Genomic DNA, 26760 nt, shown 5'->3' with positions numbered 1-26760 from the left:
ACTTTGTGGTTGTGAAGATCAATTGTGATAACATATGAAAGGTCCTTCTTGTCCTTCTTTTTCTAGTTTTTCCTTTCCTTCACCAGCTCTATGGTCCATTTCCTAGTTGTTAATTACATGCCAGAGGTGTGATTCAAAGGTGGCATGCGCCTGAAGCAGAATGACAAATGATGTCTCTATTAATCTTGAATGATTATTAGAATAGCATAGTGGATCTACCTATGCCATTGTACATACATTAATAATGCAATGCTCCAAGTATAGTATTTTGACTATATGTGAATACTGATAGTCAGTTTGGTATTGGGGAGAATTCTAAAGATAACTGTGTGAAGTTCCTAAAACTACCTCCCAACAAGAGAGGGAGAGATGTCTCAGACTTAATGTTAAGGATGAAGAAGTTGCTGCAGAAAGCCAGGGTCTATGAGCCACTCAAGGAGACTGTTCAGGGTATCTTGCCATTAATTCATCTATGTCAACTGGTCCAACAAGTAGAAGAATGTGTGAACAAGGAGACCATACTAAGTAACAAAAAATAGCCCTATATTATATATATATATATATGTATATATATATATATTATACTATAGACTTCCAAGACATCTTAAGTACAGGGCTCTGGGACTAGAAAAGTAGACCACCCTGGGGAATTGAAAGGTCAATATAAGGAAAATTATTTACAAGATGACTCCTCCGTAAGAGACTATGGACTTTGGGACCACATGGATGTCAATATCTACCTAAAAATGACTCACAGCAGTTTTCCTTTTTACCCTTTCAAGAATCTTCCTTCCAGTTCTGTTGCCTTTTTCAGATCTGGAGACCTTTTTTTTTTTTTTAATATTGTCACAAATCTAGCACTGGAAAGGACCTCAGAAACCATCTTGTCTAACTTCCTTATTTTTAATAATAAGGTAACTGATACCTAGGAGAGATTAAGTGAATTGCCCAAGGTTATATAGGTAGGCAGTAGCAGAGATGGGATATAAACCCAGGTCATCCCACTTCCAACCCCATGTTTTTTTCCCCCATTCTATCACAGAATTGTTGACCTTACACAAAATGGTGATTTCAACTAAGCTGTCACTGGGGTTATTGCTACTCTGATATTCAGCTGCTAATACATCCTCCACTACACCTTGCACAGGTGACAAAGCCCAATCCATAGCTGACTTGGGTATGTTCCAGCATCTTGGGTGAACCTGTGGTGCCACTGGTGAAGTAGATGACCAATGGATCTTTACTCTTAGTCCTCACACAGTTGTGTTCTTCAGGTGCCACTCTAAAAAAGAGAACAAATATATATATTCATGCAAATTACTCTTCTCTCAAGTAATTTAAACCTATTTGTTATACAAACCTTGGAGGATTTGGGCTCTGTGTGTTTTGTAATATAAACCTATAGCAGAGCCATGTTTTCCCTGAAAGGTCCCTTAGATTTCTAAGGCTAGATCAGATTTTTGTTCAACCCTAAGACCCTCCCTTTGGGTAGAAGTTTCCATCCACAAGCTTTTGTACAAATAGATTATGTGTAAAAATTTCATTCCCCCTTTGACTAGAGTTACAATAACAGTAGATCTTTGATTATCTACCTACAATAGGCTGAACCGTATCTTAAAAATTAAAAATTGGCAATAAGATTTATATTTTATCCCCCCCAAGGTGGCATAAGCTCACAAATTCTCAGTATTGAAACAATCTCCAAATTAAATTTAGACTGCAGAGGAGACATAATGACTCTGTGGAAAAATAGACAAAATATTCTTCAGGGAATACTCACAATCTCTGCCCCATAGCACTCCAACCTTATCTCTCACTACTCTCATATATGAGCTCACTGCTCCATCCAATTATTTTTCTTTCATAAAGTTTTAGTTTGTACTGATAGATTTTGTTTTCATATCATCTTCATTTTCAAATATACTCCTTGCCCACACTCTACTGTGCAATTCATCCCTTGAAGCAAAGAATAAAAACAGGAGGAAAGAAGCAATTCAGTCAAACTAACCACCACATCAATTAAGTCTAACATATAATGTTTCACAACTACAACTACTACAGGGTCTACTACCTTGTGCAAGCAAGAGAGAGAGATTTACCTTATCTCTTTTCTAGAGTCAAACTTGATCATTATAATTGCACAATATTCAGTCTTTCCATGTACATTATTATCATCATGGTGTATGTTGTTTCCTTGGGTCTGCTTACTTTATTCTGTATCATTTCATATGAGTGTTTGTGTACTTCTCTGATTGCTTCATATTCCTCATTTCTTATGGTAGAGCAATATTCCTTTATATTTGCGCCACAATTTTTTTGTCATTCCTCAGTTCATAGGCACAAACTTTGGTTCTAATTCTTTATTACCACATAAAGTGGTGCTATGAATATTTTGGTACATATGACATGTATTTTTCCCACAAATTATAAATTTTATGATATAAAATATGTTTTATGTATAGAATACATATTGAAATATTTTTAGGTATATGTTTCTGTTTTAACTTCCTTGGGGTATATGACTAGTAGCACACTATAGTCATCTTTAGATCTTTGGATAAAAGACTGTGGCTATATTTTAGTCTCCTTTATTTATTTTTATTTTATTTTATTTTCATTTTTTAAATGCTCTATTAACTTCTGCTTTACGTCATTCATTTCCGCCAGATTTTGTTACAAATTTTCTCCCCATTTTTCTCCTACCCACCACCCTAAAATAGCAGTTCCACAGGATATCCCCTCCTTCAATCTGTTCTCTCCCATATTTTCTCCCATACCTCTTTAGACTTTTCCAGTGGATCTCTATGCCCCAGTGCCTGTACATCTTATTTCCCAATTATATGTAAAATAGTATTAATAATACTATATATATATATATTTAAACTTTTGATTTAAAAACTTTGAATTCCAGATTCAATCGCTTCCTCCCTTGTCACCCACCCTTACTGGGAAGATAAGCAGTTCAGTATAGGTTGTACATGTGTGGCTAATGCAAAAAAATAACATAGTAGATATATTGTAAAAGAGTGATTATATTTCCCTCCCTCCTATCCCACCTTCCACTTGTTCTATTCTCTACTTTGATCCCGTCCCTTTTCAAAAGTGGGTGCTTCCAACTTCCCTCCCCCCCTCAGCCTGCCCTCCCTTCCATCATCCCCCCTCTCATCCCCTTTCCCCCTACTCTCCTGTAGGGTGAGATACCCTATTTAGTGTGTATTTCATTCCCTCCTCAAGCCAAATTCAATGGGAATAAGGTTGACCCATTCCCTTTTGCCTTCCTATTCTTCCCCTCCATTGTAACCATTTTCCCTTGCCTCTTCTATATGAGATAGTTTACCCCTCTTCTGTCTCTTCCCATCTCCTCTCATTATGTTACTCTCTCACCTCTTAATTTCTCCTTTTAAGTATCATCCCTTCCTGTTTAATTGGTCCTGTGCCCTCTATCTATGTATACCTGTAAACATATATACACACATTCACATATGTATTCATATGCCCATATACCCTCATATATAGACATATATATTTCTATTCCCTTCAACTACTGAGAAAGGTTTCATAAGTTACAATTATTGTTTGTCCATGTAGGAATGTTAATAGTTCAACTTTGATAAGTTCCTTATGATTTCTTTTCCCTGTTTACCTTCTCATGCTTCTCTTGCTTCTTGTATCTGAACGTCAAATTTTCTATTCAACTCTGGTTTTTTCAACAAGAATGCTTGAAAGTCCTCTATTTGACTGAATGACCATATTTTCCCCTGAAACATGATACTAAGTTTTGCTGGGTAGGTGACTCTCGGTTTTAATCCCAGCTCCTTTGACCTGCAGAATATCATATTCCAAGCCCTTCGATCCCTCATTGTAGAAGCTGCCAGATCCTGGGTTATCCTGAATGTGTTTCCACAATATTCAAATTGTTTCCTGGCTGCTTATAATATTCTCTCCTTAATCTGGGAATTCTGGAACCTGGCTATAATATTCCTAGGAGTTTTCTTTTTGGGATCTTTTTCAGGAGGTGATCGGTGGATTCTTTCAACCTCTATTTTGCTCTCTGGTACTAAAACGTCAGGGCAGTTTGCTTTGAGAACTTCCTGGAGGATGATTTCTAGGTTCTTACTTTGATCTTGGCTTTCAGGTAGTCCAATAATTTTTAAATTATCTCTCCTGGATCTATTTTCCAGGTCAGTGGTTTTTCCCATGAGATATTTCACATTGCCTTCTATTCTTTCATTTTTTTGATCTCTTTTATAGTATCTTGATTTCTCATAAAGTCATTAGCTTCTATTTGCTCCAATCTAATTCTGAAGCAATGATTCTCCTCAGTGAGCTTTTGAGATTCTTTTTCCATCTGGCAAATATGGCTTTTTAAGACATTCTTCTCCTCATTGCCTTTTAGAGCCTCTTTTGCCAATTGAGTTAGTCTATTTTTTAAAGTGTTATTTTCCTCAGTCAGGCTGTTGACTCTCATTTTGTAATTTTCTTGCATCATTCTCATTTCTCTTCCCAATTTTTCCTCCACTTCTCTTATCTGCTTCTTAAGGTCCTCCATGGCCTGTAACCAGCTTGTATTTTTCTTTGAAGCTTTTGGTGCAGGAGTTCTGCACTGTCTTCCTCCTCTTCCATGCTTTGATCCTTTTTGTCCCCAAAATAGGAGTGTAATGTTGGAATCTTCTTTCTGCTTTGTTTCCTTTGTCTGGCCATGTCACCCCTCAGTCACCTGACCCCTGGGCTTTTTGCCACAGTAGGACTCTGCCACCAGACAGGGGAGCTTTCGACCCAAATGCTGGGGGTTTTCTCAGCTGCCGGAGGTATTAGATGGGTGCCCTCTCTGAGGTCTCCCCACTCTCTGGCAAGCTGGACACACACTCCAGGACCTCCACCCAAGCAGGTTAAAGCAAGAGCGATTCCCCCTCAGACTGGTGCTTGGTCCCCCTACACTCTGCAGGCCAGGAGCTGAAGCTGCCATGTGGGGCTGGCTGGATGTGCAGGCATCTCAGCAGCTTCTTGCCCCAGAGGCAAAAGCCACACACTCCCACTTACTGGGTCCCAAAGTCCAGACTGTACTGACCTCTCAGTTTGTTCTTCGCATCTATGTGTTGATAATTCTGGAAACAGCCACAGCTGCTGCTGATCTGGAGTCGCTTTGGCAGATGGCTGGTCAGGCACTCCCTGGGGCTAAAGCCTCAGAGTGGAGCTGGTCTTGGCTCTGGGCTCCCAGAGTGCTGTGCTGGCCAGTTCCTGTGAGCCTGCCTGGCTGTCCTCAGCGTGGGTGGGTGGGGGGGGAGGTTAGCTTCTCTGTGTCATTTTGTGGGTTCTGCAGCTTCAAAGTTTGTTTAGAGTCCCCTTTTTACATGGATTGGTGAAGGTGGAAGTCGGAGCCATGGGGAGGTCATGCTTCTATTCTGTCTCCTTTTTAAAAAAGCACAATTCCAAACTGTTTTTGCAGAATGATTGAACTAATTCTCAGATCCACCAATAGTGTACTTGTATGCCTGTTTTCCCCTAGCCCCTCCAACACAAATGATTTCAATCTTTGGTAATCTTTGCCGATTTTCTGGGTGTGAGTTAAAACCTTAAAGTTTTTTTGGTTTGCATTTTTAAAAATTATTAGTGATTTAGAGCAAACTCCAGACCCATTATTTGCTCAAGATGGAAGTATAAATTGATCTAATCATTCTGGAGGGGGGGAATTGTTGGGGTTTTTGGGGAAAATTACTAAACTGTTCATATTCTTTGACCTATTGGGTGTATGTCATAAAGGAGTCAAAGAGAAACAGAAAGGCTCTCTCTTCCTCCTCCTCCTCCTTCTCCTCCTCTGTCATCATCATCATCTTCTTCTTCTTGCTGTCTCTTTATAAATATATGTATTCATATACACATTCATATGAACAGTTTTTTCAGTACAAAAAAACTAGAAATAAAGTGGGTGCCCATAAATTATGGGGTGATAGAACTAATTAATGATAGCATTATATAGTGGTTTGCAAAACACTTTACAAACATCTCATTTTGGCCCATTTTGTCTCATTTATCATTTGGTACATGAATCCAATGAAATATTATGATACAAATTTTATTTAATTTGTGGAATTTAGAAAAACATGGGGATTCTTCTGTGACTAATACAGAGTAAATACATCAAAATGAACAAAATATACAATGGTACAATAATACAAATGAAGATAATTCTAAAAGCCACCAAAACCTGACTAATTCTAAGGAACAATCTTGATTTTAGAGACAAATGAGGAAATTATATCTTCCTCCTTTCAGTAGAGAGATGAATTGTAGGTGTGGAATGTGCTATCACACAATAGTCACTGTTAGTTCATTCGGTTTAAACTTTTTTTTCTTTGTTACCAGAGAAGGTTCAGTGGGTGAGGGATGTAACATTGATGGGGTGCTTAGGTGCCTGTGCTTGAACCACAGTTTGTAAAATCACATTTCTCCCTAGCCTCAAAACAGCCTCAGGCAGTTTCTCTCTAGGTCAAGAGCAGCATGCCCCAACAAAATACCTACCTTTCTTCCAGATACAGTGGCCAGTTGCACTTACAGAATTTAGTAGTTTGACCCAACCTTGTGTGGGCTGAAGCAGCTGTGTATGGGGGTCATATCTATTATATATATCCTAAACTCAGTCATATGTATACTCCTATCTCATTATACACATCCTGTATCCCTTGTTAGCTTGGAACATGTTTATTCCCAACATCTATCTTGTCTAATAAGACATTGATGGGGACTACCTGAGTTTTCCTAGTCAGCCCTGACTGCTAGCTGACTTAGTGACATTTCAAGCCTATAACCACACCTCCAGGCAGGCTCCCTCCACCCCCCCTGGGCTATTTCCCAGTGAATTCTGGGCAATACTCCTACACAGTAGATATTAAAAGTGCATGTTCCTTTAAGAACTGGCCACTCCTTAACTCCTTCCTAATCTCACCCTACTCACGTAGTTAGCATAATTGACATCTGATTTACTATGGTTATCCTTTGTAAACTTTAACTGTAACCCTTTAAGGTTGAAGGTTCCCTAAGACCTCTTGCCTGCTGTAAAGCATAGCAATAAATCCTCACCCTGACTTAAAGATGCTTGAGTCTGCGAATTCATTCCAGACTGTTTTCCAGGGACTCTGGCTATTGGGGTTCCTGGACTCCCTGAATTCATTGACCCTCCCTCATCAATATGAATTAACTGTGCTATAAAAACAAAAAGCCTCCAAAAAACTTTAAAATAAAAAACTCCCACAAAACAGGACCTAAAACAAATTCTTCTTCCCTCTCCTTGCTCTCCAACCCACAAATACAGCATTTAATAAAAATTTGAAAACAGGACCTCTAGCACTGCCTGATATATCAATTCTATTAAAAATATTTAAGTACCTATTTTATGTAAAGCACTTTGCTAGGCAGGAGGGTCCAAAAATCAAGAAGCAAAAACAAGGAATAGTCCCAGCCTTCAGGGAACTTACTTTGTATCTTCTTAGCCTCTTGATAACCCTCCAATCAGAAACATTTATAATTTAAGAAGGACTAATTATAGAAAGGGCTAGGAAATATTGTTGGCTGTGTCGACCCACTCTGACCAGCAGTTTCTAACTTCCCCTGTTCCTGGACAGAGAGAGTTCCAAGGTTGCAATTTTGTTCTTTGCTCTTGCTGACACTCCCTTCCTGTAGAAAGCTGTTTTTGTTGACCCTATGGATGACCTTGGCCTTGGGCCTTGCCTGCAGTTTGCCTCTGCTGCCTAGAAGTAGCTAAAATCAATTCTTGAATTTCAAAAGCTCAGTGAAGAGAATAATTTCTTCAGAATTAGACTGGAGCAAATGGAAGCTAATGACTCTATGAGAAATCAAGATACTATAAAACAGATCCAAACAAATTAAAAAATAGAAGGCAATGTGAAATGTCTCATTGGAAAAACCACTGACCTGGAAAATAGATCCAGGACAGATAATTTAAAAATTATTGGACTCCCTGAAAACCATGATCAAAAAAAGATCCTAGACAATATCTTTGAAGAAATTACCAAGCAAAATTGCCTTGATATTCTAGAACCAGAGGGCAAAATAGAAATTGAAAGAATTCACCAATTGCTTCTTGAAAAAGATCCCCAAAAGAAAACTCATAGGAATATCATAGCCAAATTCCAGAGTTTCCGGGTCAAGGAGAAAATATTACAAGCAGTAAGGAACAAACAATTTGAGTACTGTGGAAACACAATCAGGATAACACAAGATCTAGCAGCTTCTATATTAAGCGATCGAAGGGCCTGGAATATGATATTCCAGAGGTCAAAGGAGCTAGGATTAAAACCAAGAACCACTTACCCAGCAAAATCGAGTACAATACTTCAGGAGAAAATATGGACATTCAATGAAATAGAATTTCACTGCATTTCAAGAATTCTTGATGAAAAAACCAGAGCCGACCAGAAAATTTGACTTTCAAATACAAGAAGCAAGAGAAGCATGAAAAGATAAACAGGAAAGAGAAATCATAAGGAACTTATTGAAGTTGAACTATTTGCATTCCTACATGGAAAGACGATATTTGTAACTCATGAGGCTTTTCTCAGTGTGAGGAAAGTTGAAGGGATTATATATGTATACAGACATATATGTATGTATAGATGGATATATGTGTGTATATGTGTATGTGTGTGTATATGTATACATAGACAGAGGGCACAGAGTGAGTTGAATGTGAAGGGATGATATCAAAAAATAAAATTAAGAGGTGAGAAGGAATATATAGGGAGAAGGAGAGGGGACAAGATAAAATGAGGTGGATTATCTTAAGTAAAAGAGGGAGAAGAAGGCTGTTACAATGGAGGGGAAGAGTAGGAAGGTGAAAGGGAAAGAGTTAATCTTACTCTCATTGGATTTAGCTTAAGGAGGGAATGCCATACACACTCAATTGGATATCTTTCCCTATAGGAAAGCAGAGGGGAAGGGGATAAGAGGAGGGATGATAGAAGGGAGGCCAAATTGGGGAAGAGGTTAGCTAGAAGTAAACATTTTTCAAAAGGGACAGGGTCAAAGGAGAAAATTGAATAAATGGGGGATGGAATAGGAGGGAGGGAAATATAGGTAGTCTTTCAAAATATTACTACTATGGAAATGTTTTGCATTACTACACCTGTATAACCTATATTGAATTACTTGTCTTGTCAGTGGGGGTGGATGAGGAGGGAAGAAGGGAAAGAATCTGGAACTCAAAGTTTCAAAAACAATCATTAAAAAAATTATTTTTTACATGTAACTGGGAAATAAAATATACCGGCACTGGGTATAGAAATCCATCTTGCCCTACAAGAAAATAAGGGGGGGGGGTTTAATGGGGGATATAAGAGAGGGCAGATTGGGGGAAGTGGTATTCAGTATGCTTGCCATCTTGGGGTGGGGGTAGGAAAGAGATAGGAAGAAAATCTGTAACTCAAAATCTTTGGGATATGAATGTTGAAAACTAAAAATAAATTTAAAAAATAATAAAATGCAGATGGGTGTGGTAAAGGAAGGGTTTGGGGAAAGGTGGTTGGACTAGATCGTCTCTAAGATCCTTTCTGGTTTTAATATTCTAAGATATATGGTAGAGTTCATAGTTCTCCTCTCTCTTCCCCTACCCTTGTGGCCCCTCCCCTCCCCTCTCCTCTACTCTGTTCTCCTCTCTTCTCCTTCCCTTCCTCTTTCCCTCCCTCCCTCCCTCCTTCCTTCCTTCCTTCCTTCCTTCCTTCCTTCCTTCCTTCCTTCCTTCCTTCCTTCCTTCCTTCCTTCCTTCCTTCCTTCTTTCCTTCCTTCCTTCCTTCCTTCCTTCCTTCCTTCTTTCCTTCCTTCCTTCCTTCCTTCCTTCCTTCCTTCCTTCCTTCCTTCCTTCCTTCCTTCCTTCCTTCCTTCCTTTCTTCCTTCCTTCCTTTCTTCCTTCTTTCCTTCCTTCCTTCTTTCCTTCCTTCCTTTCTTCCTTCTTTCCTTCCTTCTTCTTTCCTTCCTTCCTTCCTTCCTTCCTTCCTTCCTTCCTTCCTTCCTTCCTTCCTTCCTTCCTTCCTTCCTTCCTTCCTTCATTGTGTTCTCATTTGAAGGTAGATTTCTCTCCTCAAAGGATCACAACTCACTGGCATAGTTCTCTGAAGTTCAACCAACCAGACCGGCTACTGCCAGAGACAAGCACTTTTGTCCGGAGGGAAGGGCAGTCCGCACTGATGGTGTCCACCTGAGGTGCTAAGGAATCATTGGTAATGATGGCTTTGGCACCACATGCCTGTAGTCGGTACTGAATGTCCTTTATGGTTAGCTGAGAGACTCCAGGGATGATGATAACCCCTGAAAAAAATGGAAGAAGATGATGATAATTTAGAGAGTTAATCTTCTTAATCCACAGTGAACCAAAAGAGCATCATGGTGTACTGAGTTTGAAGTCAGAAGAGTAGTCTAAATCCCAGTTCTGCAATTTGCTGAGTGACACTGGTCAAATTACTTTTCTAAGACATAGTTTCCTCTTCTATAAAGTGAAATAGTTGTGCTAAATCATCCCTAAATTCCTTATAAGTTTTAATTCCTATGTTCGTAAATGCCACTGGAGATTTGGAAGCCATTCTGGTTATTTTTCCAATCTAGATCAATACTTTGAGATCAAACTTCATTAGGAACTCATATTTTCATTTGAGGCAGCTGGGTGGCATGGTAGATAGAGTACCTGGCCCAGACGTCAGGAAGATCTGAGTCCAAATCCAGTTTCAGATACTTACTAGCTCTATGTTCCTGGGCAAGTTACATGAACTCTGCTTGTCCCAATTTCCTCACCTATAAAATGGAGATGATACCACCTACCCCCCAAGGTTGTTGTGAGGATCAAATGGGATAATAATTAAAAAGTGCTTATAGCACAGTGCCTGGCATATATAATAAGTACTATATAAATGTTAGTTACTATTATATTATTGGGGCATTTAGATGGCACAGTGGATAGAGGTTCAGACTTGAAGTCAGGAAGACTCATCTTCATGAGGTCAAATCTGACCTCAGACACTTACTAGCGCTGTGACCCTCCCTGGTCAAGTCACTTAACCCTGTTTGACTCAGTTTTCTCATCTGTAAAATGAGGTGGAGAAGGAAATAGCAAACCACTCCAGTATCTCTGCCAAGAAAACCCCAAACAGGGTCATGAAAAGTCAGATAGAAGTGAACAACAACAATTATACTTTTATTTTCCCATTTCAAATAATGTTGAGTGCTAGGAGTACCATGACATAAGCAACCTTCCATCAATACTTCCTCCTTTCCTAGAAAGTGGCTTTGTTCAGAGTAGGTGAGTCAGTTGGCATCACTTTCCCACCAATCTTAAAGCCCAGATTCTATTTCACTAGTGTACATATTCTGTCTGATGCAAATCTCAGCTCTAATCCGCCCTCCACACAGTTGCCAAAGCACAGGTCTTGCCATGTTACTCCCTAGTCAATAAGCTTTTAGTATCTTCCTATTAATTCTAAGAACAAAAAGCTAACTCCTCTGTTTTGACATCTGAAACCATTCACAACCTTATTTCTCCTTTTCTTTCCAGCCTTATTAGCCATCTCACCCTTTGATACACAAAGTATTTTGATACATTTGACTCTTCACCCAAACTGGCCTGTACACTGTTCCTTGTAAACGGGGCTCCGTCTCTCATCTTGGCATTTGTGCTGGCTGGAATGCAATCTCTCCTAACCTCTGCCTCAGACTCACTCATTTCCTTCAAGGCTCAGATCAAGTGCCACTTTCTATATAAACGTTTATTTGATCTCCCTAGGTGTTAGTGCCACTCCTTTTCCAATGGTGCTATTGCTTCAGAGGATGAGGAAAGATTTTATATAGAAGGTGGTACTTGATCTATTTCATATACAGGGCAACTTTTGGGCCATACACTCTCTTCACACACACACATACACTGTATACATGCATATATACATGTATACTATGTACATTTTATTGTTGTTCAGTCATATACAACTCTTTGTGTCCCCATTTGGGGTTTTCTTAGCAAAGATATTGGAGTGGCTTGCCATTTCCTTCTCCAACTCATTTTACAGATGAGGAAATGGAGGCAAACAGAGTTAAGGGATTTGCTCAGGGTCACATACTAGTAAATGTCTGAGGTCAGATTTGAACTCAGGAAGGGGAATCTTCCTGACTCCACCCATTATATCACCTAACAATACTACACACACACACACACACACACACACACGAATATACATACAAATACATACAATCTTTGGAATAATATTTTTTATTCCTTGATAAATAACATCCATACATATACATATGTATATACTCGTGTGTATATGAGAATATAAACATGTGGGTATGTAGACACACATATATACATATACGGGCATATACACATACATATACCTATACACATATACATATAGCTAGGTACACACATACATTTGCATGTATATATCTTTCTTTTTTGTTTCTTCCTTTCTATATCCATCTATCTTTCTCTCTATCCATCCATGTACCTTCTATCCATCCATCTATCCATCTATGTATTTATCTTTCTATCCATCCATCCATCTACTCTCTATTTTTCTTTTTCTATCCATTTATCTTTCTTTCTGTCTTTCCATTCATCTATCTATCCATCCATCCATCCATATATCTATCCTTCTTTCTTTTTTCTATCTATCTATCTATCTATCTATCTATCTATCTATCTATCTATCTATCATCTATCTATCTATCTATCTATCATCCATCCATCCATCCTTCCATCCATCCATCCTTCTTTCTTTTTTCTATGTATCCATCCATCCTTCTTTCTTTTTCTACCTATCATCTATCTATCTATCTATCTATCTATCTATCTATCTATCTATCTATCTATCTATCTATCTATCTATCATCTATCTATCATCTATCTATCTATCTATCTATCTATCATCTATCTATCATCTATCTATCTATCCATCCTTCCTTCCTTCCATCCGTCCTTCCATCCATCCTTCCATCCATGCTTCTTTCTTTTTTTTTCCACCCATCTCTGTCTGTCTGTATGTCTATCTAGCTATTTATCTTCTCCACCAGCTCCTGATGGATTAGACCTGTTTTACTTTTGTATATGGATATAAAATGACTAGCACAGTGCCTAGCACAAATTAGATGCTTAACAAATGCTTTTTGATTGATTTATCAATTGATTTCAAGCCAGCCATGCCTTCTGCTTTATACATGGTCCTTAGAAGATGTTATAGATTAAAATAAATGAATGAAATGAAATAAATAAATACATAAATAAACACGTTAAGCAGTCAGGGAACTCTCTGCTAAGTTAAGATGGTTCTTCAAGGTCACCCATACCCAGACCTATTGGTTATAGGCCTCTGCTTGAAACTTTTCCATTTTGATAGGGCTTGTAACAACTCATGCTGGGCTATCAGAGTCTTTGTAAACTATATTGGTCCTAAATTAGGCTCTGTGCTCAGATCAGATATGATAACAATGGAATCTAAGAAAGTCCCAGATTTCTAGGATTTGAGAGTATCAGTCCAGTGAACTGGCTATTCTGGAGGATATAGATAAACTTGTACACAGTGAGTTCAGGAGGAACATCTGCTCTGCAGAAAAGGAACCGAGGAAACAGAGCTACAAGTTTGTAGAGACAGAGGCTCTGGGGTTCTATTTTATTCTCCTTACTGTCAGCTATAGGATGAACCTGACTGATCCTATCTTAAAAGAGGCCTCCAACATGCTAGAGATTTCTGGCCAATGCAGGATAATATAAGGTATTATTCTGATAAGATTAATTATAGAGAAGATATTATTCCACTGGAACAAACCAGATATTTGGCAATTTCTGGGACCCTAAAGTAAACATATATTTCATATTTCCATTCTCTTGCAGAATGCTGCAGATTGTCTATGTACTCTAAGCAAAGGTAAAAAGCTACAGAAACTCAATCTGCACTCCTAGCTGATAGCGTAAGTAGTCTTCCTTAGCACTCTAATACATTTCTTTTCCTTTTAGTCTGGCTATTTCCTTTAAGTCCTGCAGATCTCAAGGTAGATGAGATTCTCCTTAGACTCTCATGGAACCCAGGATGAAAAACTCCCATGACAATATAGTGGCAGCAGTGGGATGACTAGGAATTCCCAGAAATTCTCAGTTTTCCTAGAATTTCCTGGAAAATTCCAGGAAATTCCCTAGAATTCCCTAGAAATTCCCAGAAAAATGCCTTTGATTACCACAACCCAAGACAATTAGCGTGTATATAAGAAAAGATTTTACCCAACAGTGGTTACCTGTGGTTGCAGGTTTATTCTAACTTTAAAGGGATTGCAAAAGTTATTTTCCCTTTAATTTTGTCTGTGAGAAAGCCAAACTGAAACCATGGTTGACTCTTGGTAACACACTGCTCAATAGCCTTCTATCTCTTTTGACAGTGCATAAGGAAACTCTCACTAGAAACATCTCTATTGAGAATCTGAGTCTTTGCCATTCTTTGAATTAGACCCTTGTCTCTAGCAGTGCATTTCTATCTCATGCACATATGTATGAGATATGCATCCCATGTATATATTTCTTCTATCTTGTGGAGGAAGAAATATTTGATTTCTCTCCCCCCTCCCAAGCCCCATTCTGCATCAAATTTGCCCTTCTTATCTCCCTTGCCTGGAGAAATAGTAAACCTTTTAAAGATTTGACCAGATATCCAAAGAAGTGTCAGCAACTTTGACAAAAACAAAGACAATTGACCTCAAGTTTCCTTTTATGAGTGGATGAGAAGTCAGACCTAATTTAACACTAGTCTTGGCTCTGTCAGTTTCTTGTTCTGCAAAATGTGAGCAGTATGGGGTGGCCAGGTAGCACAGCGAGTAAGAGCACAGGCTCCAGTGTTGAGAAGACCTGGAGATCGAATCCCGGGCTCAGACACTTAGCACCCACCCAGAAATACCTGGCCGTGTAGCCTTGAGCAAGTTACTTAACCCCAATTGCTTAGGGGCAGCCAGGTGGCTTAGCGAGTAAGAGCACCGGCTTCAGTGTCGGGATGATCTGGATCAAATCCAGGCTCAGATACTCAGCACCACACCCAGAAATAATAACTGGCTGTGTAACCTTGAGCAAGTTACTTAACCCCAGTTACTTAAAAAAAAAAAAAAGAAAATTAAGGGATAGATACACTTTAGGTACTTTGTTTAAGCCTTGAGATCTTCTGGTTGCAGAGTCCTCTCATTCATTTCTTAAAGTATAATCTACCATACACCATTTTTTTCTGTCCCTATCTTGAAACTTTTCTTCCCCTCCAAAATCACATCATTCTTGAGAAAGTGATCAAGTTACCTCTTGGTAACATTTTGACCATTCAGTGAGATCTATGTAAAGAGAATTTTTCTAGAAGACTGTGAAAGATTTCAGTGTCCTTTGGGTTAAAAATATATTTATGTTGTATACTTCAGGTGGCACACAAAAAAGGAATACAATTAGTATGTGTGGAATGATTAATTTTAAACTGCCAACTTGGACGAACCAACTCTATCATTAAATGTTCGCCAGTTCTTGTTAGTGTGAAAATATCAAGCTGGATAAAAGGTTACAGATCATATAAAGTAATTGTAAGTCACTGTTTAGAGAACTGTAGCCACTGGAATTCATACTTTTTAAATTCCTGAATTAAAAGATGAAAATTATCTTCTACATTGGGAGAGAATAAAGCTAGTAAACCCATACATATATCTGTCTGTCCATCTCTATCTATTATCTATCTATCTATCTATCTATCTATCTATCTATCTATCTATCTATCTATCTATCTATCTATCTATCTATCTCTATCCATCCATTCATCCACCCAGGTGATGCTAGGAAGAGCAGTGGGTAGAAAATGGTGCTGAGAGTAAGGAAAATTTGAGTTCAAATCCAACCTTAAATATTTACTAGTTGTGTGACCCTAGGCAAGTCATTTAACCTCAATCTATTTTGGTTCCCTGAACTGTAAAAGTGGGGATAAAAACTTACCTCCCAGGGTTTTTGTGAGGATTGTGACAAAAATTATTTAAGGATACATTGGTAAGTACTACTGTTAATCATGCAATCACAAATGCAGAGAAAAGAAAAAAACTGCAGTTTATTACACTCAAAACATAGGCATCACTAAACAAAAATCAGTAAACTTAGACCATAACTTGGATAAGATAGATGGGTGCAATGGAATTTCAAAGAGCAAATAAGGGAAGATAGTGATTTATAGACCAAAGGATAGATATCAGAAAGAAAAGATCTATAGCAAAAACAGAAAACTTAGCTGGTTAACACTGGAGCTGTAGAAGAGATCTTAAGCTTGAATTTGTAGACATGTAGATCAGGAGCCAATTGGTTAACACTGGGGCTATAATTGATGTCTCAGATTGATTTTGCAGACTCTATCTAATTATGACTTGCTCATCTTAAATAAATGGCAGTAAAAAAGTTAAGCCAGAAATTTTTATGACACATCAAATGAGATAATATTTTCTAAGGACTTAGCACAGTGCTTGACATATAGTAGCCACTTAATAAATGCTTGTTTCCTTCCTTCCTTCCTTCCTTCCTTCCTTCCTTCCTTCCTTCCTTCCTTCCTTCCTTCCTTCCTTCCTTCCTTCCTTCCTTCCTTCCTTCCTTCCTCCCCTCCTTCCTTCCTTCCTTCCTCCCTTCCTTTCTTTTTTCTTTCCATCTCTCTATTATTTTACCTCATCTATCTATCCATTGATCCATTTATTTTCACTCAGAAATCTGGGCTATATTATCTTTTATTTTATCTTATTCTTTCTTATATTTTTATTTCTACTTTACTTGAACTTATGATTATTCATTGAATGTTGGAGATGAAACAGACTCTAAAGTTCATCCAATCTAGTCCCCCCCTTTTACATGTGCAGGAACAAAAACCCAGAGAGGTTAAATTCCTTGTCCAAGACAAACAACAATTTTGTGGCAGGGCCAGGACTAGAACTCCTGCAGTCCTATTTTTTTTTTTTTTACTATAATCAGATTGCCTTTTTAGTTGCTTTTAGAAGTCAAGCCTGGAGCTGAATTTTTTTTTTTCTGAATAGTGTGATTATTCCATTTCTTACTGTCAAGTTTCTTCATTTTGCTATGAATATTGAAAATGAAGTCAGGAAACCTAATCCAGGCTCTTCTATATTCCTGCTATGTGACTTTGGGTAAATCATATTACCTCTCCAAGCCCCAGTTTCCTTATGCAATGGTAATTTGAAGATCTTCCCTGCCCCTTAATAGGCCAAATGTAATCACATGAAGCTTGTGGTGGGAGGAGTTTTCTGTCGGGTGGAGCAGAGCTGAAAGGAAGCTGAGAGTCAGAGTAGCTAGTAAGGTGGGAGAGAGAGGACACAGGCAAGTAGAAAGCTAAGATTGGATTGTGTTTATTTGTGGGAAGGCTTTGTGATGTTGTTGCTTCCTGTGATAAGGTGTATTAACTTCTTTATTGCTATGATGGATTTACTTTTCTGGTGTTGGGGTTTGGCTTTCTGGTATTGGGATTCAGGCTTTCTGGTGTCTGGATAAATGTTTTGTTTCTGTCTTATATATGGAGAGTCTGTTATATTTTGTGATTCGTAACTATGCAGGCATATTCATAGTAACCATCGGTGCTGTGAATATTGCATTGATGCTACATTTGGTGACAAGGACAGGATCACAAGGTAACAGATCTCTATTTGGAGACAGAAGGAATTTAGAGGAAGAAATGGATATCCCAGGATAGGAGGATTTACCTTATTCCTCCCTAGCAAGGGAATGGGCTAAAAGCACCAGACACTGTGTAAACTGGGAACTGTGGCTACAGGAGGGAGAAACTAGAGATTTAGAAAGATGTTTGCAAGGAATGCCAATAAAATCAGGAAGAGAGCTGGAGGCAGTATGTAGAAGGGGCTGAGTTTTACTAACAGGTTATCATATTATATGTAAAAGCAGAGACAAACTGCTGCAGGAGAAAGTTCAGATGGAAAGAAAGTTAGCTGATTTGCATGATAAACTTTCTGTGGCACAGTATTTGGGCTCTCCTTCAGAAGAGCAAGCTGGAGACTTTCAGGTAGCAAAAGATAGGGCAGTTGTGGATTTGGTTCAGAAAAAGAAGAAAATAAATAACAAAAGGAATGCGCATGCAGCTCTGGCAAAGGCTGACCTAGTTGTCCTGGGATTGCCAGGAGAATGTGTGGGAGGAAAATGAAACAAATATTAGATGAGGTTTCTCAGGCAGAAGTTCATCCCATTTTAAGAAGAAAGCAGAACTAGGGTGGCCACACCCTGTTCACAGAGACAATTGAGGATTTCGCTCAGGAGGAGGTCACTGATATATTAAGTCGATTCACTCAAAGGATGGGAGAATTAGTATCTTAGATGGTAAGAATCAGTGATGAAGGGGCTGGAGGAGTACTGGTAGATAGCATGGATTGCTTGAAATTTATAGGTATTAGTCAGAATCCTTTTGTACAGCAAACTTTAGGGATCATCATGTGCTAGGAGGTAACAATATGACCAATATGTTAGCTTTAGCTGCCAAGGGATGCAATAAAATCACCACTGATTCTATGTGGTCTAGTGGAGAGAGACCCTGGTAAATGCTTAGGGACTGGATGAGAAAGTTAAAGGAGGAGGTAGTGAAGATAGCAGTAATGATGGGAAACACAAACATGTATCACAATATCCTCTTACCAGTTTCTCATAGAAATATCATAATGAAGATGGCTTCTCCTGCTGATAAGCATCTACTTCTGACTCTACTAATTGGGGAGATAGGGCACTCTCTTTCAGGGGTGCCAGATAAGATTTCACAGCTAAGTGTCTTAGGAGAATGGGAAAAAGATAAATTTCCTTGAGAGAGAAGAGTAAATAGTTCTTAGATTCAAAGTCAGAATAGACTGACAAGAAAAGAATTGTTTACTGCTTTATTGAAAGCAGGAGTAGATTTTGGAAGAATAGATGGTATTCCAACTAATGAACTATACAAAATGTACCAAGAAAAGGGACTTAATATCAGACTGAGCAGGGAAGTAAGAACTACCCCTACAGGTCCTCTTGAAACATTGTATCCAAGTTTGTCACACCTGCAGGGAGAATAGGCCCCAGCTCAGATTAAAGAAAGTATATCTGTAGTCAGAATTATGACCACAAAACTGCAAATTAGAAAACAGTAAACAACAATGAATGAGGCTATGATAATGAATTCATGAACTCCAGAAGCATGGCTGACCCTATATCTACCCTGCTTCTGGTTATTGTCTCCTTTTTTCTTTTTGGCTTTTTGTCTGTTAGACTTGTTTTCTATATTTCTTTTCTTCAGGCTTAATATCCTCCACTTCCAGATACCTGATTGCTTAAGCTGTTTGTCACCCCCTGTCCATGACTGTGATGTGTCATCCCTGGACCTGGTGTCTACCAATCTCTGGATGCCAGCTGGCCCCTTGAACGGGACCTCTTGGGGCAGGAACAGTTCCATGTCCAATTTCAGCAGGAAGTTTCTATGGAAGAAGAGACCTTTGCTCCTTGTCCCAAGATTTTGGGTCCCATTCATTTGATGGGCTAATGATGGGATGCTTGTACTCAGGCTTCACCCTAAGATACTGTTTTATGTGCTTATTTTGTGTTATCCCTATTGTTGTAAAGTTCTGTTGACACCAGTTACCTTTAAACTCCCATTAACCTGTGTAATAACTTGTTAATGTATTTTTGCTATGTAAGGGACATGAAAGATCTTGGGGCTGAATGTAATGATAATGGGAATTTAAAGATCTCTCCTGCCCCTTAATAGTCCAAATATAATCATATGGAGCCTGTGGTGGGAGGAAATAAATGTTTTGCTTCTGTCTTCTGCATGGAGGGTCTGTTATATTTTGTGATTCAGAACTATGCCGGCATATTCATAGTTGCCTTCAATGTTGTAAATATCGTGTTGGTGCTACACCTTGTTAGCAAAATGGAAGTAAGAATGCCCCTCCTATCTACATTAATGACAATAGTGAGGACTTATTGAAGTAAGGCACATATATTCACTTAGAAAAGCTCACAGAGACATAACAACTTCTTTAAGATAACAGGTAGGGACTGAGTTTTCTTCTGACTTGTTAATGACCAGTGTACATGGCTGTGTGAAGCACATTTAGTGCTTAGGGAGCTAGGTAGGGATAGAGGAATGAGGAGGGATCTGGATCAAAGGTCAGATTGGGAGAAAAGAGATTGATTACTACCAAGAAGCATATAGAGAAGCCCAGTGGAAGCTCAAAACCCTCTGAGCTGGAGAAAAATGAGCAATAATGGTCCAAAGTCCCTTTCAAACTGTGAAAAATTTAAAGATCAACTAGCCTCCAAATGATCAGGAATCTTCTCTCTTTGCACCTGTACCTCCAGCCCCTATGAATCAATGCTAAGCCCCAGGTCCAGGCTCCTCATTCCCTCCCCATAATAACTGATCCTTCCAGACCCAGATAAGAACACTATAAAAATCCACCACATTTTACTGGTTTTTATTAAGGGTTCCCCATCTGATCTAGGGCCTGAATAAAGTGCCCAACTCCATCCATGACCCCATTAGGCTGCTCTGTGTCTCCCTTCTCTGACTGCTCCTTCATTTTGTTAATATCTCTATTCAATAAAGCCAGCTTTCTTTACTATCTTGTTGTGAGTTCTCTATTTCCTTGTACTAGTCTTCTGACATTCCCAAACTTTCCTAAGTCTACATTAACATGGGAGCACATGTGACCAATATGCTGATTTATTTTTTCTTATTACTATTTAATTATTAATTATTTCTTCACTGTTCCTATATTATTTATTTTTTTATTTTACTTGTTTCTTTTTCTTCACCTTATTTATTGTTACAAGGAAAGGTCCTTTTGGGGGAGGGGGAATCATTGGGAAGAGGTAATGAAATGAAAAAAGAAAAGAACATCAAGCTCAAGAAAATTAATATGCATGTGTATGTATGCATCCAATAGAGAAGAGGAGGATTACTAATGGAAGTATATTGAATATTGGCCTGGGTAATGATCCCACGAGCAGCTTCTCTACTTTCCTAAAAGCAGTAGCCCAGGGAAAGCTCAAACCCCCACTGAGTCAGAGGAAGACTTCCTTCTGATATTATCAATGTCAATTCTGTATACATACTACATATATTATATATATATATACCGCATACACAGTGGTTGTATATATACGTATACATATATTTCCTCATTCTCTAGAAAGTCTCAGTAATTGCTCAGGATAGGGGAGTGAGTGCAGCAAATTACTTCTCCTACTCTAATCTAACACATTCTATGTTTTTTCCCCTAACTTCCTAACTTTTACTGTACTTAGAGTAACTAGTCCTCCAATCTGCCACAAGTCAAAGGGAACCATTCACTGACCTGTTCTCATACAAGCCACATTCACCAACCACCATTCAGGGATCCTGGGGAGGATCACCAGCAATCGATCCCCTGGTCGCAAGTTGCACACTCTGGATAAAACATTGGCTGCTTTCCTGGATTGGATCCCCAACTCTTCATAATTCCATTTTACCTCGGCTCCATGACCATCCACCCACCATAAAGCAGGATTTGGAGGCCTCTTTCCAGCCTGGGCAATGACAAGGGATGAAAAGATAATAGCATCTATTAGCCAAAGGTGACCTTCTATCTTGTGGTATCATATTTTAGTTAGGAGCCCTAGGTAAAACTTTACCAAGGAAGATTGGGGTCTGCTAGGCAACTAACCCTTAGAAATACCCCCATAATGCACCATGGGGCCCCAGATACTATAGGAGTTACTTGGATGATCATTATGCTTCTGCCTAAGTTTTATTTCTTTTGTGTCCAATAACCTATTATCAGGCCTACTGTGGACTTTCCTCCTCTTCCCACCAGCAGATAAGTGGACTACAAAGGAAACTGACCACATCCTAAGGCCCAGCTATGACATCAGCTAGGAATTATGTGCCTTGTTGGAGTACTAAGAGCTGTCTTCCTCTGGTCTCTTAATTATATAGAACAAAACAGTGTGTGTGTGTGGGGGGGTGTTAACTCTTTTCCTTTCCCCTTTGCACCCAACTCAACATTTAGTAAATAAAATTAATCAAACTTCTAGTCTCTTACTAATCAGCTGTCAGACTGATCTTCCTAAAGCTTGGATCATGTCACTCCCTAATCCAATGAATACCAGCCATTCCCTATTGCATCCAGAATAAAATATAAAATCTTCTATTTAGCATTCAAAGCCCTGTTCCCCCTACCCCTTTCCAACCTTCTTTTACTTTAATTTCCCCTCCTGCATCCCCCACAATGTGTGATCTGGATATACTTGCTTTCTTGTTGTTCCAACAAGACCCTCCTCCTCCTGAGTCCAAATATTTTCACTGGTGGTCCCCCATGCCAGGAATTCTCTTCCCTTTCATATCTATTTCCTGGCTTCCTAGGTTCCTTCTAGCTAAAATTTTACCTTCTACAGGAAGACTTTCCCAATTCCTTTAATTCTAGTGCCTTCTCTCTGTTAATTATTACCGATTTATCTTGTGTGTAGTTTTGTCCTTACATAGTTTGTGTTTTTTTTTTAATTTTTTAAAAATTCCCCTTTAGGTTATGATCTCTTGGAGGGCATGGACTGTTCTTTGCTTTTGTTTCTCCAGTATTTACCACTATGTTTGGCCCATAGTAGGTGCTTAAGACATTCTTGATGACTTGATCTTATTAATTTTATTTTCCCTCCCTACTCTACCAAATAGTATAATGGGTAGGATACAAGGGTAGGTGTTTATGATCCTAAGCAGTGTTGTGATGCAGTGGCCTATAGAAGGCTTGGGAGCCCCACAGTGGCTTTAGGAGCAGACAAGCTCACCTCAGCCTCATAGTCCCATAGACTTGTCTCAACTGTTGGATTTGGGTTGGAAGTCCTGGGTTTGAATCCTGGTTCCATTACTAACTCCCAATGTTATTGTGGGCAAGTTACTTAGCCTATTTGGGCCTCAAGTTCCTGTTCTATAAAATGAAGGGGTTGAGCTAGCAAGTCCCTAAGGATTCTTCTAACTCTAAATCTATGATTCATTGGCTCCAAATTATGCCCTCAAAGGGGCTTGATGAAGGAAGGGCATGGTCATTGTGAAGAAGAGGGAAGAGGCATATAACTGAAGGGAGGAGAGAGAGAGAGAGAGCCCAAGACCAGGATGGATTTGGGTCCTTCAGAAGTTATATGTCATACATATTTTCTCCCTTCCACAAGAATTAGCGTATTAAGCAATGATGAAAACTGGCAGTTATTCCACTGCTTGAGAAAACTACCCTTGCATGAAATTCTCTTTATCATACCATTGAACCTCATTGTCAGAGAAGAAAGGGCCAGTGTTCTCTGCTGGGTCTTGTCCAAAGGGCAAATTGACATTGTCAGTGCACAAACCTTGAACACTGTCTAACTAGGATCTATGATTTTAATGCTTTGAAGGTGAAGGACAGCTTCCTTTTCTGGCCCTTACTATTGGTGAACAGCTCAAGGTGGCAAAAGAAAGCAATCTTCTCAGCAGTGGCCTATTGTCTTCCCTGTACTTTAGGGCTCAGAGTCTAAGGCAAGCACGGTTAGGATGATGTCTGTTAAAATCCCCCAACCTCACCTTTTCCATTTGACTCCACACGTCTAGCACATCACTGGCAAAATTAAAATACTCTGGTATTGGCTGCTTTCCTTGGTTAATGGCTTCAAAGTCGGCGAAGGTCTTCTGAGGGCTGGGCAGTCCTGTGCTCACATAGCGGAGAGGTCTATAGAATGCTTGGGAGCCCCACAGTGGCTTTAGGAATAGATAAGCTAGCCTCAGTCTCATGGTCCCATAGACTTGTCTCGACAAGCAGCAGGTTAAACATGGCATCTTCGTACCTAATGACAACAAAAGAAGCAAAGTTAAATCATTGTATTTAGAGCAATGGACTTGGAGTGAGGAAGATCTGAGTTCAAATGTTATCTCATGTACCTCCTAGATGTGTGACGCTGGGAAAGTCACTAAAACCATCAGTCTCAGTTTCTTCATCTACAAAATGAGGATAATAACATCTACCTGGCAGGGTTGTTGTGAGGATCAAGTGAGTACTTTGCAAACCTTAAAGCACTATATAAATGCTATCTTTTATGATCATCATGTTTATCTTCCTTGTTGAGTAATGATACTTCTTTTATGGTGACTGGTAATTGTATCTGCCTATAACTATATATGTAACATATTTATTTATAAGCATTTTTCAGGACTTTGGGTTAATATTTATTATGTGTGTGGGGGGGGGGGGGGTGGGTTTACTAAAGAGGAGCTTTGCTAATGTCATTGTCACATGACTACTAAGATTATATACCTACAAAGGTGGTTGAAGAGACCAGGAAGGAACTTTAAATTAGAACTGAGTGAGGGGTGGCTAGGTGGTGCAGTGAATAGAGCACTGGCCCTGGAGTCAGGGGGACCTGAGTTCAAATGTGGCCTCAGACACTTAACATTTACTAGCTGTATGACCTTGGGCAAGTCACTTACTCCCAATTGTCCTTCTTTCTTCCCTCCAAATAAAGCAAAAAAAAAAAACCTGAGTGAAACTTAAGGGTTTGTGGAAGAGGAAGAGGTGGCATTGAATGCAAAGTAATAGGAATTTTCTCTGGTACTTTCCTACAATTCTGTGGTTGTGGGAATTAAGTGGCAAAGGATTCCATTACACTGATACCACTGGGCATTTGGATGGGGAGACCAGCAGCAAGGTAGAGAGCAAATATAATTTTAATCTATTATCATAATTTGATCATTTTCTTTCTCTCCTCAAATTCCTTTTGCCACATCTTGTCCCTCCATCTCACTAGGAGACCTTGACACATACTTCACTTAAAAAAATAAGTCTGTCTGTGGCAAACTCCCTAACTCTACACTCTATATCATCTCAACAACATCCCCCATTCTTTCCTCCTTTGCTCTCTTCTTGAAGAAGCAGCCCTTCTCCTTATGAACACTATCCCCTCTACTTTTTCCATTCATCTCATTCTCTCCCATCTACTATCTACTACTACAGGTGTTTCTGGGTGGGTGCTAAGTGTCTGAGCCTGGATTTGATCCCCAGGTAATCCCGACACTGGGGCAGGTGCCCTTACTTACTGAGACACCTGGCTGCCCCATGACAGACTACATTTTTAATCACCCCTATCTTTCCTGAATTTTATGTCTTGCCTTATCCTTTCATCTCTTCCACACTACACTCAGTTCTCTCCCATTCAAAACTTCACTAAACCCTTCCATCACCTCAAGTTTCTGCCTATGTCTTTTCCTTTTGTTCACAGCCAAACTTTTAGAAAAAGCTATGTATATTCTTTGTCTCTGCTTTTTAAAAATTTCACATTCATTTTTTGACCCCATTGGTAGCTGATTTCCAAACTGATTTCCAGTTTACCTACAGCTAAAACCTTTCCAAGATTACCAAGCATCTATTAACAACCAGATCTGATGATCTTTTCTCAATCTTTATCCCTGCTTGACCTCTCTACATTATTTGACACTTGGCTGTTGCACACAGAACTTTATAGGAGGTAATTTTAGGAAAAACAAAAAGAGTTAATACTTCATAAAAAATGAATAGTAAATTCAAGAATTCATTATGTGAAGACTGGACACAAACCAAAAAACATAAAAAGGCTCAGGAATAGTTTAGGTGGGTTCATAGGTTATTAACCATGAGAAACGATTCAATTAGAAATGTTTCAGAATATATTCACAATTTTCTAAAGACAGTGACACAGAACAGTGTGATGCTCTGTGGAAAGTGTGCGATTTTGAATAAAAAAATCTTGGTTCTGCCCCTTGACTCTGTTTCTTGGACAAATCATTTAATCTTCTTGGATCTCTTAGTTACTTCATCTTTAAAATGAGAGGTTTGGACTAGATAGATTTGAAGGTTCCTTTCAATTCTAAATCTTTGATTCTATGATCTTGTAGAGAATAACCACATTCTCTCACCAGACTTACAACCATGTTGGGATTTAAAGGCATTTCCCCTGATGGGGGTACTGAGAATTCATCCCTTTCCATCTCAGAGGGTCAGGGTTGAAGAAAGCCCCAGAAAAGTTAAATACTGTACTTCATAGTCAGAACAGGGGAGGGAAGAAGGTGAAAGAAGAAAATTAGAAGGAAGAGATAAAGTAGGAGAAAGAAAAGAGTGTTAGAGTCTTTTTTCCCCAGTAAACATTTCAGAGGCATCCCTAACATAATCATGACCCATTTACCTCAAAGCAATTAGCTCTGATCATTAGCATATATAATCAGTCACAACATAAATCATCTGAAAGGCAACTTCTTAACCAGAGATATCATACAAAAGTATACCAAACAAGTGTCTATTTTGCACATACCCTACCTTTCAGCCAGTGAAATATAGAAGGCATCCTTATTTTAACAAACTAGGAAGAGTCCTCTGGGCTTGTGTCCATTCCAGTTCTCCAAGGTGATTGTACCAATTAACAATAATTCACCAGATAGTTAAGTGCAGGAGACTTTGGACCTTGCCTGAAGCAGTGAGAGGGAGGAGTAAACAGGTGTGCCTTTCCCAATGTCACCAGGACATATCCAGTAGGGGTAGCTGAACTTACAACAAGTGTAATCTAGGGCTAAAGCCCTAAAGGGTTAAAGAGTTCTAGGGCATGGGTAAAAAGTGCTAGGGAAGACAAAAAAGGGTTTTTAAAATTAATGTTCAGAGTAAGGAGGAATGTGTAAGTGATAGGCAAGGGGCAACAGGTACAGGGCTTTAATG

General features: G+C 39.0%; 1 protein-coding gene across 1 annotated transcript in view; it reads right to left on the bottom strand.

Moving 5' to 3' along the window:
• Positions 1–26487, bottom strand: part of LOC138167341 (acyl-coenzyme A synthetase ACSM5, mitochondrial-like) — a 48401-nt gene extending 21914 nt beyond the window's left edge. Inside the window, exons 1-5 of the mRNA XM_069096060.1 lie at positions 26368–26487; positions 23610–23869; positions 21379–21589; positions 10110–10317; positions 1139–1282 (exon numbers count right to left, since the gene is read on the bottom strand). Coding sequence (XP_068952161.1) covers positions 1139–1282; positions 10110–10317; positions 21379–21589; positions 23610–23869; positions 26368–26395 — 851 coding nt within the window. The 5' untranslated portion in view covers positions 26396–26487. The remainder of the gene's footprint in view (positions 1–1138; positions 1283–10109; positions 10318–21378; positions 21590–23609; positions 23870–26367) is intronic.
• Between the last annotated feature and the right edge of the window lie 273 nt (positions 26488–26760).

This window comes from Petaurus breviceps, unplaced genomic scaffold (assembly GCF_028583685.1).
Source record: "Petaurus breviceps papuanus isolate PSGF00001 unplaced genomic scaffold, PetGlider_PUasm1.0 229, whole genome shotgun sequence".
Lineage (NCBI taxonomy): Eukaryota > Metazoa > Chordata > Mammalia > Diprotodontia > Petauridae > Petaurus > Petaurus breviceps.
Note: the sequence above shows the minus strand (reverse complement) of the source record. Positions and strands in the feature narration are given on the sequence as shown.